At 34.0% G+C, this 14,341-nt stretch overlaps 1 protein-coding gene across 2 annotated transcripts; it reads right to left on the bottom strand.

Annotated features, from left to right (window-relative positions):
* Nucleotides 1-7,099: 7,099 nt before the first annotated feature.
* Nucleotides 7,100-9,405, bottom strand: LOC120206215 (probable galacturonosyltransferase-like 7). Of its 2 annotated transcripts, none has more exons than XM_039205930.1 (2): nucleotides 7,855-9,405; nucleotides 7,100-7,494 (listed from the first exon to the last, which is right to left on the bottom strand). In XM_039205930.1, exon 1 carries the CDS (start codon nucleotides 8,971-8,973, stop codon nucleotides 7,879-7,881), a length of 1,095 nt encoding a protein of 364 aa, XP_039061861.1. In that variant the 5' UTR covers nucleotides 8,974-9,405; the 3' UTR covers nucleotides 7,100-7,494; nucleotides 7,855-7,878. The 2 variants fall into 2 exon arrangements, with proteins under 2 accessions (XP_039061861.1, XP_039061862.1); XM_039205931.1 differs by having other exon boundaries at nucleotides 7,100-7,503; nucleotides 7,863-9,405.
* Between the last annotated feature and the right edge of the window lie 4,936 nt (nucleotides 9,406-14,341).

Below are 14,341 nucleotides of genomic sequence, written 5' to 3'. Positions count from 1 at the left end.
AGCAGTTTTATTCTTCTCCTCCTTTAGGCTCAAGGACATTGGTTCAAGTCCCTCCACTCTCAATTCTTTGAGAGTTCTTTTTTCTTTAACTTGATGGTGACACGTGTCATCATTTGGTTAGATAAAAAATGTTACATTGAATAAATTAAAATTATATAAAAGGCTAAATTATATACAAAAAAAGATCTCCAATCATATGATGATACGTGTGTCATATGATTGGATTATTAGATTTATTGAATTAAATTAAATTAGAACTAAATTGAAAAAATATATAAATATCAAGGATCAAATGTATAATTATATCAATTTTACTAACTACCACGCCATCACTACCTTTAACCGGCTAGTGGTATGATTGAATGCATTTAAATAGTTGGTGGTCTGATTGATAAGCATTCAAAAATAATGGTCAAAATGAAAAGAGGTTATAGTTGGATGGTCACTTATAGAGTTTATACAATTTTTATTTTATGTCTTTGTACCACCTTTGTTTTATAAGGTTGTAATTTGTAAAGGAGAGCTGGAAACTTAGCGAACACGAATTCGGACTCTTCGAAATGACCAGCAACCACGATACATGTAGATCTAGGAATAGGAACGAATCCAGAATCCAAAATCCAAAATAAAATAAAGCAGGACTGTACGAAATCATTCAATTCTAAATCTGTTTATTTTTTTATGTTAAAAGTAATTTAAAATTATTGTATAATTGTTAATTTTTTTAATATTTTAAGTTTTAATAATTATATTTATAAGACGAGTTATTATTAATATTTAAGAATTTTTTTAAAATAAATATTATTTTTATAATTATTTTAAATTATAAAAATATTAATTTGTGATAATTAATATCTTATCTATGCATCATTTTATATTATAATTCATTAGTTTCAGGAACAAACGTATAATTTTATGTTAAGGGTACGAACTTAAACTTAAGGAGATAAACTAAAATTCTAAAAATGAATTAAAATTTTAAAAGGGACTAAACATATTTTTATTAAAAATACATAAAAAAAATTAAAATATATAATAATTTTAAATTTTGGATACCAACCTTGGCATTTTCCGTACTTTTGCTTTTATTATTTATTTATTTATTTATTTATACTTTTTGTAAGAAAAAGGTAAGGTTAGTATTAAATTTCCAGGAAGCATAGGAAAGAGCTAAGAGTATAGAGTAAATTACACAGTTAGTCACTAATGTTTGAGATAATTTTTATTTTTCTCATTGAAGTTTAAAAAGTTATAAATTGGTCACTAACATTATCAATTGATTATAATATAGTCACTTAATATTAATTGTCGTTAATAGGTGTGACGAAAACATGGTTGGCATGTTAATTGTTTATATGAATTGAGTTGACCCTCACGTTGGAGAACCATTGAAATCCCTGTGACCGGCGCTAGAACAATAAGAACCAAAACTCAAACAAGAACAAGAACAATCTTAAATAAACAGTAACTTTACTTGAAGTAATTTGAAACTTCTTCTTCTTCTTCTTCAAGACCATGGTGAAAAGGAAATGATACGTTTAGTCTTTGGACCCGAAGCTCACATCCACTCTTTAATCCTCAAAGCCAAAACCCAGTTGGGACTGTCGGTCTAGAACTCGCCAACACCTTCTCCTTTTTCTCCTTCTTCTTTCTCTTCCAACTCGAATAATAAGCCTTTGTATGCCAGTATTGTCAATGGAAGCAACGCCATTTCAAATGGCAATGAGTTCATCGATGATTACCAGTTCCAGGACCATCCCAAAGATTTGTTAGCGATGTCGTATTCTTTTTTACATAGGAAAAGCTTTTCAGTTCCTGGTATGTGTTTTGGTGGTTCAGATGATGTGAACTCCGAGTTTGCACGGAAATCTTGTTCGTACTTCGCTAGAGGGTTTTGTAAGAACGGTTCTAGTTGTAGGTTTCTTCATGGAGATTAGGGGTCGAAATAGGCCAGGCCGGCCTATAGAGGCTTACGACCTGGCCTACATAAAGTTTGGTCTGGCCTGACCTATATAATAAAAAAGCTAGGTTCGGGCTTTTTTAAAAGCCTATTAAATTAAATAGACTAGACTTAGGCTTATTAAAAAACCTTATAAGCCTAATAGGTCGACCTATATATATATGTATATATACTTGTCATAACGATGTCTACTTTGTAAAATGCGTCTAAGTTAGAATGACTTAATAGGGACTTTATTCTAAAATTAATGACTAAACTATAAATATTTGGCTAAACTATAGGGTCTATAAGATAATTAACCCTAAATCTAATATATAACCCTAAAATTAAACTAAACCCCACCCCCGATTTATTTCTCTCTTCAATCTCTCCCCCTCTAATTATCTTTCACGAGCGGGCCCCTACCATTGCTTCATTATTTTTTAGTTATATATTCATTACAAACAAAGAGAAATAACAACAAAAGTGGAGCATGGACACAATATAGGCGGCGACCGCATTTGATGGTGTGCTAGTGTAGGCGTCGGGAACAGCAAGGTATGGTGCTGATCTTGGGTACTGCGCAGACAGGTATGGGGGACAAAAATTGATGTTTACAATACTTATATTATTTTTTGGGTACCAATATATATGTGTCCATCTAAATTAACGTTAGATTTAAAATTAAGCCAAATTATATATTAAGGGCTTGTTTAGCCTATTATAGAAGGTGTGCTATTTTTTGTTTTTGTAAAAACAACTATTAAATGAATATTAAAGGTTTAATGTAAAGCAGCCTTTTAAAAAGCTATCAGGTCAGGTCAGACTTTTAAAAAGATCAGATCGAGCCAAAAATAAAAGCATTTGATAGGCTATAGGCCAGACTCAAGCCTAAAAAAATTATCGTAGGTCAGACTTAAGCCTTTTAAAGCCTGGTCTATTCCGACCCCTAATGGAGATTCTGCCGATGATGGAGCTGCACTCGTTGGTTCTCCGAGTAAGCTCAGTGAGTTGGAGCAGTACCAAGAGCTACTTAGATCGAAAGCTCTCCAGGCTTCTCAGTTCATAGCAGGAGCTTCTTCTTTACCGTACAACAAGTCTCTTAATCTTTTTTCTTTTACATAGGTGTAGTTTACCCTTATATAAATACACATACATATGGATGGATGGATGGATGAGGTTGACCTATAAAGAAAAGTAATTGTAATTGATTTCTGGGATTTGTTTATTCTCCGCAAATAGAAGCAATTATTGTTGCTATTGGTATTTGTTTGTAGGTTACATAGTAAATAGAATAAGATAGAATTAGAGGAAAATAAACGAAAAGGGAGGAGAATGTATTAGTGGGGTTTCCAGAACTTGATATTGGTCAAACTTATTGGTCCAGTTGCTTTAGGGTGTTGTATAAAAAAGCACATATGCAGGGCCATATTTTGAATGAATTATTTTGGAATCAATAAACAGAAGCTTCAGACATTAAAAAGGATAGTAAAACAAAAGTCATTGAAGATTTGATTTTGATGTTTTATTTTGAGGTTGCTTATTGATAAAGAAAGATTGATGGGTAAGAAGCCTAAAAAACCAAGCAACTTTAAGTGGCAACGGCCGAGGTTTCATCAGCAGGAGAAGAAGCACACCAACAACAATCTCAGCCTCAGACTCCTAGAAAGAGAGGTAGACCACGAAAGATTATCGAGAGGACTGAAAGTGGAGAAATTAAAGAAGAGGAAGCACCTGAAGTTACTGAGAGGCACTAAAAAAAACTAAAAACTACCGAGGAGCAACAACAAAAACATGAAGAAGAAGAAGAAGAAGTAGAGCAAAGGCCACAGGCAAAGACAGAAGCAGAGGCTTCATCTACTTTCATGGGAAGCATGAAGAAGGGATTGGGACAATCAGTGGCACCAAAGGAGCCTCCAACAAGGAGAACAAGAAGAAAAAAGCAAACCCAGAAAGAGCAGCTAAAATTTCGGCAACGGGTTTAGGAGCAGCAGTTAATCCGGCTTCTAAGAAGATGCTTCAAATGAGTTTTGGCTCTTATTAGTTCAAGCGCCGGTCAAAGGTACCAATGGTTCTCCAATGTGATGGTCAATCTAGTCAACTCAGTCCATAGAAGTGATCAAATGAGTTTTCGAATTCATTGAGAAAAGAAAAAAAAAACATATTTAAATTTCAGTCTAAACATTTCCATTCTTCTAAACTCAAAGATTAATATTCAGCACTCTCAAAATTACAAAATAAAAAGATTAAAAAGGAAACAGTTCCAAGTCATGTTGATAGAGGGAGCAATGTTTTCGGTTCGAATATTGCTTCCCACTCAAGTCACGATCTCCAAACCAATGCCTCCTTGTATGATCCCTATCAGTTAAACTTGTTATACCAGAATGATTTTCCTCCTGGTGATGGTGTTGTCATCTCAAAGGAAGAAAATCTGCACAGTACTGCAGGAAGCGTCACGCAGCTTTCGAACCCATTTTCTGCTGCTGACGGAATGATCTATGATCCATCGTTTTTGGTATGTCAACTTCTTTCATGCACCTTTGAATAGGTTAGCTTAAAATATTAGTCACTAATGTATGACTATTAGTTTCATTTTTACGAGATTCAAAGTTTTTTGACTATATGTTATTTCCAGCAAGAGGGGGTTGCACTTGTTGGACTTCAATCTAACATGGGCGGATACCTCCCATGCAGTTCTAATTACTTCTGTTTGACGCAAAGTTAGATTAATTTTTTTTTCTTTCAAATGTGCATTTTGTTGTTTCTTCAGCTTAACAAGAAGCTAGTTTAGCATAGGAATTGATAGACTTTTCCAATTCGATTTTCTTATTGACTTTTGGAAGCTCTGGACATCATGATTTGTTCTTGTTGCAGCAATTTCTATTTTCTTTTGGTATTGTGGAACACTGCTTGGCAACTGGCAATTTGGCATAGTACACATCTTCTCGTTCTTATATGGCAAACAAATGGATGAATAAATGAATATATGGAGTGAATTCTTGTGCAACTTAAAAACATTAGTTATACTGTAAAACAGTTCTATATACCATGTGCACCAAAAGTTCATTGCTAAAGTTCAAGGGTAACCAAAGGCTAAACAGGTATTGAGCGACAGAGAGCAATTGAAAAAAGGAATTTGGAGCAGTTAAAGGCAAGCAATTCAAAAGCTTATTAGTACTGCATTAGCAATAGATTAGCAAGTGTTCGAAGCCTGATACAGAGTTATCCTATTGAACAGCTTTGAACCGATCTTCAAAGCTTGATTCACCCCAGTTAAAAATTGTGATCCTTGCACTCCAGCCATTTTTGAAATCGGATAATATGTGCCAGTTTATGCCAACTCCACAGTTATCTCCACACGCAATGGATTCGAAACTGTCCGTTGTTTTATATCAGCCCACTCCGAAGCTTCAGCAGTTCTGTTGTCATGAGGTATAAGAAGATAAAACAGAAAAGCCATCCTTAGTCCCTCCAAAGATTTTTTTTCTTTTTGGTCTTTTGTGAAGCCCCACACCATTGTTTAATCATTAATGATAAAGCTCGATCGGCACTTATTCTGATTTATCTTACTAAAAGCTTTCTTTCTATTGTATGGTTGCGCACCCACTGTCTTATATTCTGTTTTATTGAATTACCAATGCTTTTCAAAGGCTCCACTGAGCTCAGGAACTCCCATGGCTTGGCCGACCGGATTCCGCATGAATGTCGGATCCATTCTCTTGTACAAATTTCCAAATCGCATGTTTTTCTCTCCATTTCACAAGGAATACTTTATGGTGCATTGAGTCCATGACACAAATAATAACGCAAGGCGTATTATCCCCACACGGGTGGAGCTCATAGCTTAGCTTTATCCTGTTTAGACATCTACGGCAGTACAGATTCAATAAATTCTAAGGCTGCTTTGAAATTTACCTTTGCTTCTAAGTCAAACACCATTTATTAGAATTTGATTCCAGATTAGGTGGGGAAGCTTGTAATTGTTTTGCAGCAGAGGAAGAAGGTGGTGGACCAATGATTGTTGATGGTCCCCTTCTTTAAATTCATTAGCTATTTCTAGCTGTAAAGGTTCTCAGGGCCTTCAACACTCATTTTACATCTACCTTTTTTTTAATTCTCTTTTCGTGGCCTTTTCCCCTTACATGCTACGGTCGACTTATCAATGGTTTTAGAACCTGAAACCAAACATGTCTCTATGCTTTTGACTCTCTGTCCGAAGAATAGAACCCAGTTTATTCTGTCCTCTTTTACGTACCACCGAAACTTGATACTATCTTAACTGTACATTATTTTAAAAGCCTTAAGTTGCTTGGCATAATGTCCTCTTTTATGAAGTTGGAGCTTTCTTTTACTGGAAAAAATCAGATTTTTCACGCACTTAACCCAGCAAAGTTTAAAACTTCAGGGGACCAATCAATGTCGGTGGCTTTCTGGGTCCGGCTTCAGTTATTCCATTCTAAGGATGCCCTTGTATGATGTATTCTTTCATGGAATGCTAAAGATCACATTTATGAACAGGGTGCCAGTTTAGTCCCCAACCCCCCCCCCCCACCCCAAAAAAAATCTGCATCACACGATTTGCCACCAAGCAAATTTCCATTTTACCTACATGAATGACCTACTCTAAGAAAGAGCTTATCCAAAAACGAATACAAGGTACTACAGTACGGGACTAACTTATAAATTTTTTTAAAAATAATTATAAGAGATAAAAATATAAAGCTTTCAAAAGAAACGACGGTTGCAATCGGCCCCTTATCCATCCCTGAATATTCTAGAATCATCCAGGTCTTTTTTTTACAAGCATGCATAATAAAAATAACAGCTTTCCCCGGCGGCCACAAACACCTTCTCGGCCTCTCCTAGAATCACAAAACCTCACATAATGATTAAAACCAACGGGATTAGGTAATAATTAGAATAAAGCTGTCGCGTCAGGGGAAAACTATGCGGGTCCGCAGCATCTGCTGCTACGTCCATTTCAGATTAATTAATTAAATCATAGTTAAAATTAAGATTGAAGAAGACGATAGGATAGGATGAAAATCGTAGGGCTGTAATGTAAGCAAGGGTTTATTCTACAAAGATCGAAACCAGCTGGCCACGTGTGAAGGGCAGGGCAAAAGAAACTTCGGACATTTCCTACGCTACAACGACATATGGATCCCTTAATTATAATAATTTATTTGCTGGATAAAACAAATACTGTCGTATGTATCTCTTTATTCGGAGATCTTAAAAATAATGAAAATTACCAGGAAAAAAACACAAAATCCGACGAAAGGGGAGGAGAATACGTGATTGCCACCAAAGTGAGCAAAGGAACATTCTGGGGCAGAGCCCAGAGGTTGGTAGCTCACAAGCCTTCCACCAAAAATGAAAATCCATCAACCAACGAAGCAAGCAAGCAACAGGTTGGCTTATCCAAAACCATCATTCCAATGCCCTATAATTTGTTCTCCACCCCTGTTTCAATGGGTGGATATTGAGTTAATCAAATGCCCTTCTTTTTCCACTCCATCACATGTCCATTGTCTTCTTCATTGCAACTTCACCTACAACAACATCAAATTCGGTTGATTTTATTTCCGAATTTACTTCTCTTTCAATCATATTTTGATCCAATTCAATGGGGGAAAAAGATGCTTTGATGGAGCGGTGCAGAGTCCGTGTTAAAAGACTATTGACGAGTGCACTACTTCACGGAAAGGATAAACTTTGGTTTCAGCTTGAGAACCTAGAAAGCAACTAAAACTCTAAAACTACAGGACCAAATCTAACGCAAAACTCCATGAGCAATGCTCCTTTGGTTTTAATAAAATCCGGAAGCAATAAAAAAACAGAATACAAAACTGAGTGATAAATGAGTTAATAATGTTAGATGAAATGACAAAATTGAAAAGTGGGAAATTTACCGGCGGCTAAACTCGGCTTGGTCTTCAATGTGGGTGACCGTACAAGTCATAGGGTGCCCATAATGCGTCGAGCGGACACGGCTTTTTGGAATCCAGTCTTAGCCATGGCTTACCGCTACCGGACCAATGCAAGAGGCTAACGGGACCGGGATGCAAGTCTCGACAACTTCCCCTCACGTTGTCCCCACCCAAACCGTGCTGGTTCCATCTGTGCCCAATGGGTGCCACGCGGCCGGCAAAGACCAGCAAGAACGGCGGCAAGGAACCCAGCTCGTAGATCCGGTCGCCTTTCTGGATCTCCATCCACCTTTCGATCCGCTTAGTGAACCCGACCCGTCTCCATTTCGCCAGATCTATCACCATCACTCCCGTGTTAAAATAGCATGGCTTCCTTCCCCTGAAAGTCCCTGAAAACCGATCGTCCGACCAGAAACTGTTTGTGAAATATTTTGTGAAGTTGGCATGGCAATACTCCGGTGCTCCGATTGTTCGTGAACCTAGATTGGTACTCCACAGCTTAGAGATATCGTCAACGACGACGAGATCGGAGTCCAAATAAATCACTCTCCGTACGCACGGCTCTAGCAGATCGGCCAAGTAATTCCTAGCGTAATTTAACGGCTGTTCAAGAGCTTGCCTAACCGAAGACGATATCAGGTTCCGCACAATCTCGGGGTCGAAATAATAAACCTTGAACTTCAACTGAGGGAAAGTGGACCGAACTAGGGCTTCTAAATCGGTCTCCGAGACGAGGAAATGGAAGCAAATGTTCTCCGGACACAAAGAATGCTGGAGAATGGAGTGAACGGCGGCGATTGACCCACGGAGGTACTGCACATCGAGGGTTATAGCCACGTGCACCAAAGAAGGATCGCAGACGCCAGTGGTTTTGGGGTCGGCGAAGCCACATTCGTCGGCATTGCGAAATTGGAAATCCTTTCGGAAAGTGAACCGATTGTCCGGTGATGTATAGACCAGAAATGAAGGTAACCGGAGGTAACTGTCGAGGCGAGAGGATCTAATAGCTTCAGCTGGAGGAAACGACTGGAGGGAAGGAGATAGAACAATCATCACCAGTGCAGCTGAAAAGAACCCAGAGAATCGTATAACCCAAAGCATCTTAATACAACAAATCCCTCTCCTTCAATACCTTTTCCAGATTCGAAACCGAACCAATCTGCTAAGAATATAAAGAGGGGATGATCGGAAGCACGATTGGGTTCCTTTCAGTTCCACGAGAGTTCCCAAATGGCAAACAGTATATATATAAAGAAGCTTTTCTTGGGGTCCGTGTCAAAATGGGAATTGCCGTGGGAACGAAGCGACCTTCGTTAGGAAATACATATATTAGCAAATAAAGAATCGCTGGGAAATAACCGGAGCGATGAATAAGAAAGAGGGCCCGGTGCCACCGTCTGAACCCTCTCACTCCCTTAACTTTTTCCCCCTCTTTTCTCAATGAGAGGAGCTAATGGGATAGCTCAATAGAGAGAGAGAGAGAGGAGGCAGAGGAACAGAGAGATTTTTTATTTTTTTTAACTTAGCTTTGCGTTTTCGTCATACCATGGAAAGAAATCCAAGATCAAACATATTTGTATTATTTTGAGGCTATATTATAAAATTAAAAATGGTAGTTAAACGATCAAATGAAATCACATGAATAAGCAAGTGATTAAACGAGATTTCTGAAAATAGTTGGATGATAATTATAATAATTATTTTTATTTTTAACATTAAATGATCGAAATAAGATTAAAATAAATAGAATTTTAGAAAATAGGTAATCAAAATATAATTAAATATATAATTTACTTTAAAAATATTTATAGTAGGTAAGATTAGTTGTTGATGAGTAGAAGAAGGAAAGGTTAAAGGTATAAATGAATAAAATATTCGATAAATTATTCATAAATTATTTATTTATTAAATTAAATAAATAAATATAAATATAATAAATAAACGAATATAAATAAATATATAATTGACTTATTTACACACTTAGGAAAGCACCTCTTCAACTAGAATGACGATTGTATCCCGAACTCCATTTTGTACACTGGGATTGTTGTACACGACACTCGCTCCTTTTCAGCAGGTCATTTCGTTTTACTATATCGCAGTTTTATATATTTTATTTTTGCAAAGCTAAAGCCTAATGTTCGGATGTTCCTTCTAGAGGTGAAAATACGGCTACCCGCTCGTTTAGTATGCGGGTTTTGATGGTGCGGACTTAAATGGAATGGTTTAAAAAGTTCGCAATTATAAATGGTTTTAAATTTTAAGGTCCGTGGCTCGTCCGTTTAACTTGCTACACCTTTAAAAATGATACAATAACTTGAAAAGAAATGTAGCACCGTCAAAATAATAAATAATATTTAAATTTTATTTTAAATAGCCGGAAATGATTATAAAATAATATTTTTTAAATTTTTTAATCATTAATATATATATATATATAACGATATAATTACTTAAACTCAAATGAAAAAATAATAATATTCACTTATATCACTAAATTGAAAAACAAATAAAATAATAATCACATTATACTTTTATAAAACACCATTATTCAAGGCTATAATATGAAGACACAGAAGTATCTACAAGCATAAATTCAAACAGAAAAATTCAACAAAGTCAAACATTATACAAATCTAATAATTTTTCTTTTGTAAAAGCCTTTAAAAGTTGAAAAGTATGTTTTTAATTTTTTCTTTTAATTTTTTTCTTATTTTTAATCCAAATATTATGTTTCATATGATATATTATTAGAATATCACATGACATTTTATAATTAAAGAACGAAATGGATAACATATTTAATGAAAAAAAAAATGTCAAAATTAAATAAAAGAATCTTTAAATATCAAAGTGATAATGATGTAAATTTTATAAGACTAAAATACTATATAAATCTTTTAACTTTTATTTTTTAAAATGAAAAATAATTTGATACATTGTAAATGAAAAAAGAATATCAAGTAACGATAGAATTATGACAAATGCCTTAATAAATTTAAGAACTATAATGGTTATAAGTAACATTATATTTATAGATAATTTATTTTCTTTTTCTATAAAATTCTTTAAGTTTATTTTCTATTATAAATTTTAAATTAAGCGGGCTACCCTCGAGTTTAACAGTCCGGACTAAAAAGCCCGTAATTTAAACGAACTTCAGTTTTTGATGTCCAAAACCCGCACGGGCCGCGGGTTAAACGGGTAGCCCACGGGCCTTAGCCCATATACCCACCTCTAATTCCTTCATAGGATCCGAGCCCACCTAATTTTTTTTGATATTTTTAAATGTTAATTATATCGTTTTTCATTAAATATTACTTTTTAATTTTATTCACTTAATTTTTTAATTTTTAATTTTATTTATTGAACTTTGAAATTATTTTTTTTGTTTTGGTCACCTATTGTTAAATAATTAAAGACGTTATGACATCACACACGACATCAAAACGATATCATTTTTAAAAATCTAAATTTATACTAAAACAATGTCGTTTTTACATCTATATAAAATCCAAAAATTCCATCCTTTGCTTCATTTTCCTTCCTTTATTCTCTTTGCCTTTTTTTTATATATTTTATTTTCTCTTAACATGGTAGAACTCTTATTACCGTTCGTTGCAGTAGACCATCGTGTCGACCACCGTTCGAATTAGTGTCCATTTAACAAAACTCTTAAATTTCACGAATTAGTGTTAAATCTTTTTATTTCCTTTTTGACTCTTCGAATTTTCTTAAATTTGAGGTCAACTTATAAGCATTTAAAATCTTTTGTGTTCTCTCCCCTTCTTTGATTTCCAAAAACTCCTTCGCTTCTAATTTCTCTTCATTTTCGTTGCTTCTAAGTTTTCCCCTTCCTCCATGTTACTAAATTCCTTTTTCCCCCCTTTGCTTTTAAGATGCTTACTCTGGTTTTCATGGTAGATAAACAATAAGACTGTGGGAGTTTGAAGGTGACGGTGGGGTGGTAATTTGGGATTAAGCTTTAGGAATAAAATTTAAGATTTTTTATTTTATTTTAAATATTTAATGTCATAATTAAATATTAATAAAAATATATATCATCATTATATGTTAATAAAAGATGTCATGTCATCCAGTTGTAAAGTTCAGTAAGTAAAATAAAAAATAATAATTAAAAGTTGAGTGAAAGAAATAAAATTCAATTAAGAACGATGTAATTTACTATTTTTTATATTTAATAGTTATATGATTTTTATAATTTTTTTTGTTGAAAAAAGAGTATGAATGTATCATATGTTGGAGGCTATTATCATATGTCTCACTAAAAATTTTCTAGAGTTGGAGGAAAAGAGGACATATAATAATACTTACTACAAGAGGAAGATCAAACTGAACCAGATAGTAAAGAAACCATCGCCAAAGCTTGCCGAGCATCAAGCAAACTTCAGGGCTTGCGATATTTTGTTGATTTTTTTATTTTATATTTTGAAATAGAAGAAGATAAGAAATTCCTTTTATTTTGTTGATGCCACATAAATTCTAATAAATGTGTGGCCACAAATAAAAGTGAAAGTGAAAATCTAACAAATATATTATTTGATATTTACTAGATGCACATTAAATAAGTTTGGAATTTTTTTTTTTTGACAATACCGAAACATTAATTATTCTCTGTCCTTTTGTCGCACATTTAACATGTAAGATATTTCCACTGGTCCACAAAAAAACATGTAAGATATAAATTACACGAAACCCAAGATGGTATAAAAAGGCAAAGCAGAAGCAGCAAAACCTAGTGCTTCTCCCGTCAAGAGAGAGGCCCCACTCCCACCAATAGATTATTTCCACGTGGATTGCAGTGTACTCGATACGTCCACGTAGAGGGTGCACCTGTGGGTTTGAGGGAGGTACCGGGTACGGCGTTCCCCCGCTGCAGCTGTGCCACCGGTGGCAGCCAGCGCAATTTAGCATGGATCTTTTAGAATGCTTTGTAAAGCGTGTTCCTCGGTGAGCTCATCGGCATTTCCGTACATCTCCACACAGTCTCTGCTTTCTCCAGGCTGGAGTCCACTTTAGCTTCACGAGAGAAAGTAATTAGATCCGGATTCATGTATCGGGTATTCGGGTTTCTAACATATGGATTTATTTCACTGGCTTTATAATATGAGTTTGCTATTTTTCATCTTAAAAAAATAATTAATCTCAAATCTTCGGGGTTTTTTATTCAAATATTACTTATCAGAAAATTAATACTGAAAATAACATCAGTTTAAAGTTATTTTTAAGATCGACACTATCATATATAATTGCATGAGGCGAATAATAACGGTAACTTATATGTATTAATTTTATCTTTAGTGACTTAATAAATAGATGTTTAAAAATATTATATTTAAACATTTGAAAAATTACATATCTAAACAACATAGAATTGAGACGAGTGGGAACAATCGCCCCTTGAAATTTAAAATTACTATATATATATATTCTATTAAAAAAATCTATTTTCACCTTTGGAATTTAATAAATTCAAGTTCATACCGCTAACATAAAATTTTATGTATATCCCCAGTGAGATTTGAGGAACCCGTAATATTTGTAAGACTTCTCGAATTCCATATTTTGTAGATATGAGACTTCTTAAATGTTTATATATATTAATGTTATTTTCGTAATTAATTTTTGTTTGATGGTATTAGAATAAAGATCTCAAATCTTTAGTTATAATATTAATCGAATAAAACGTTCAACGAGAAAGTTTTTAATGATTAAATAAAGACAATTAAGATCTCGATAACTATATACATACTTATATACATTATTTTTGTAGAAATATGGAGTATATATATTTATAAAGTCACGTCTTGTTCTTCTTTCTACATCTTGAGAGATCGTAATCTTTATTGGTACGAGTCGTCCTCTATGAATAGATTTATTTCTATGCTTTCTTAATTGTTTAAAATTATTAATAATCACTTCCAATTCTACAGAAAATGCTACGTGGGATTTGAAATCATGAGGTGAAACGTCATAATCATGTACTTAATTGCATACTTAACGTGTGTTTAAACATCGCATCTAATTTTGGACAATCGATATTTTATTCAATCCATGGAAATGAAGGATATTCTCTACATACCAATGCTACTTGCAAGATTAGGTGTTGATTTGACTTGAAATTGCTAACCGAATCCTTGGAAATAGACTTTTAAGCGGCAGCAGTTAGATTAAATATGGGCTAAAACATAAAAATGTTTAAATTCACATGGGTTATATGCATATACATACAATTAATTTCGTTACGCAACGCATTGGATATTTATATTAAAATAAAATTTTAATAATTGAAGCGCCGCATTTATTAATATTATTATATTTATAATGTATATAAATATTCGAATCAATATGATATATTTACTATTATGATTTGAAATGATAATTTTATGAAAGTTCTAAAATATGTAAAGCAGATTAAGTGAATCCCTTCTAAAAACTTAAATATATG

The sequence above is a fragment of the Hibiscus syriacus genome, unplaced genomic scaffold (assembly GCF_006381635.1).
Source record: "Hibiscus syriacus cultivar Baekdansim isolate YM2019G1 unplaced genomic scaffold, ASM638163v2 tig00013386_pilon, whole genome shotgun sequence".
NCBI classification, from domain to species: Eukaryota; Viridiplantae; Streptophyta; class Magnoliopsida; order Malvales; family Malvaceae; genus Hibiscus; species Hibiscus syriacus.
This window is presented reverse-complemented; position numbering and strand designations above follow the sequence as displayed.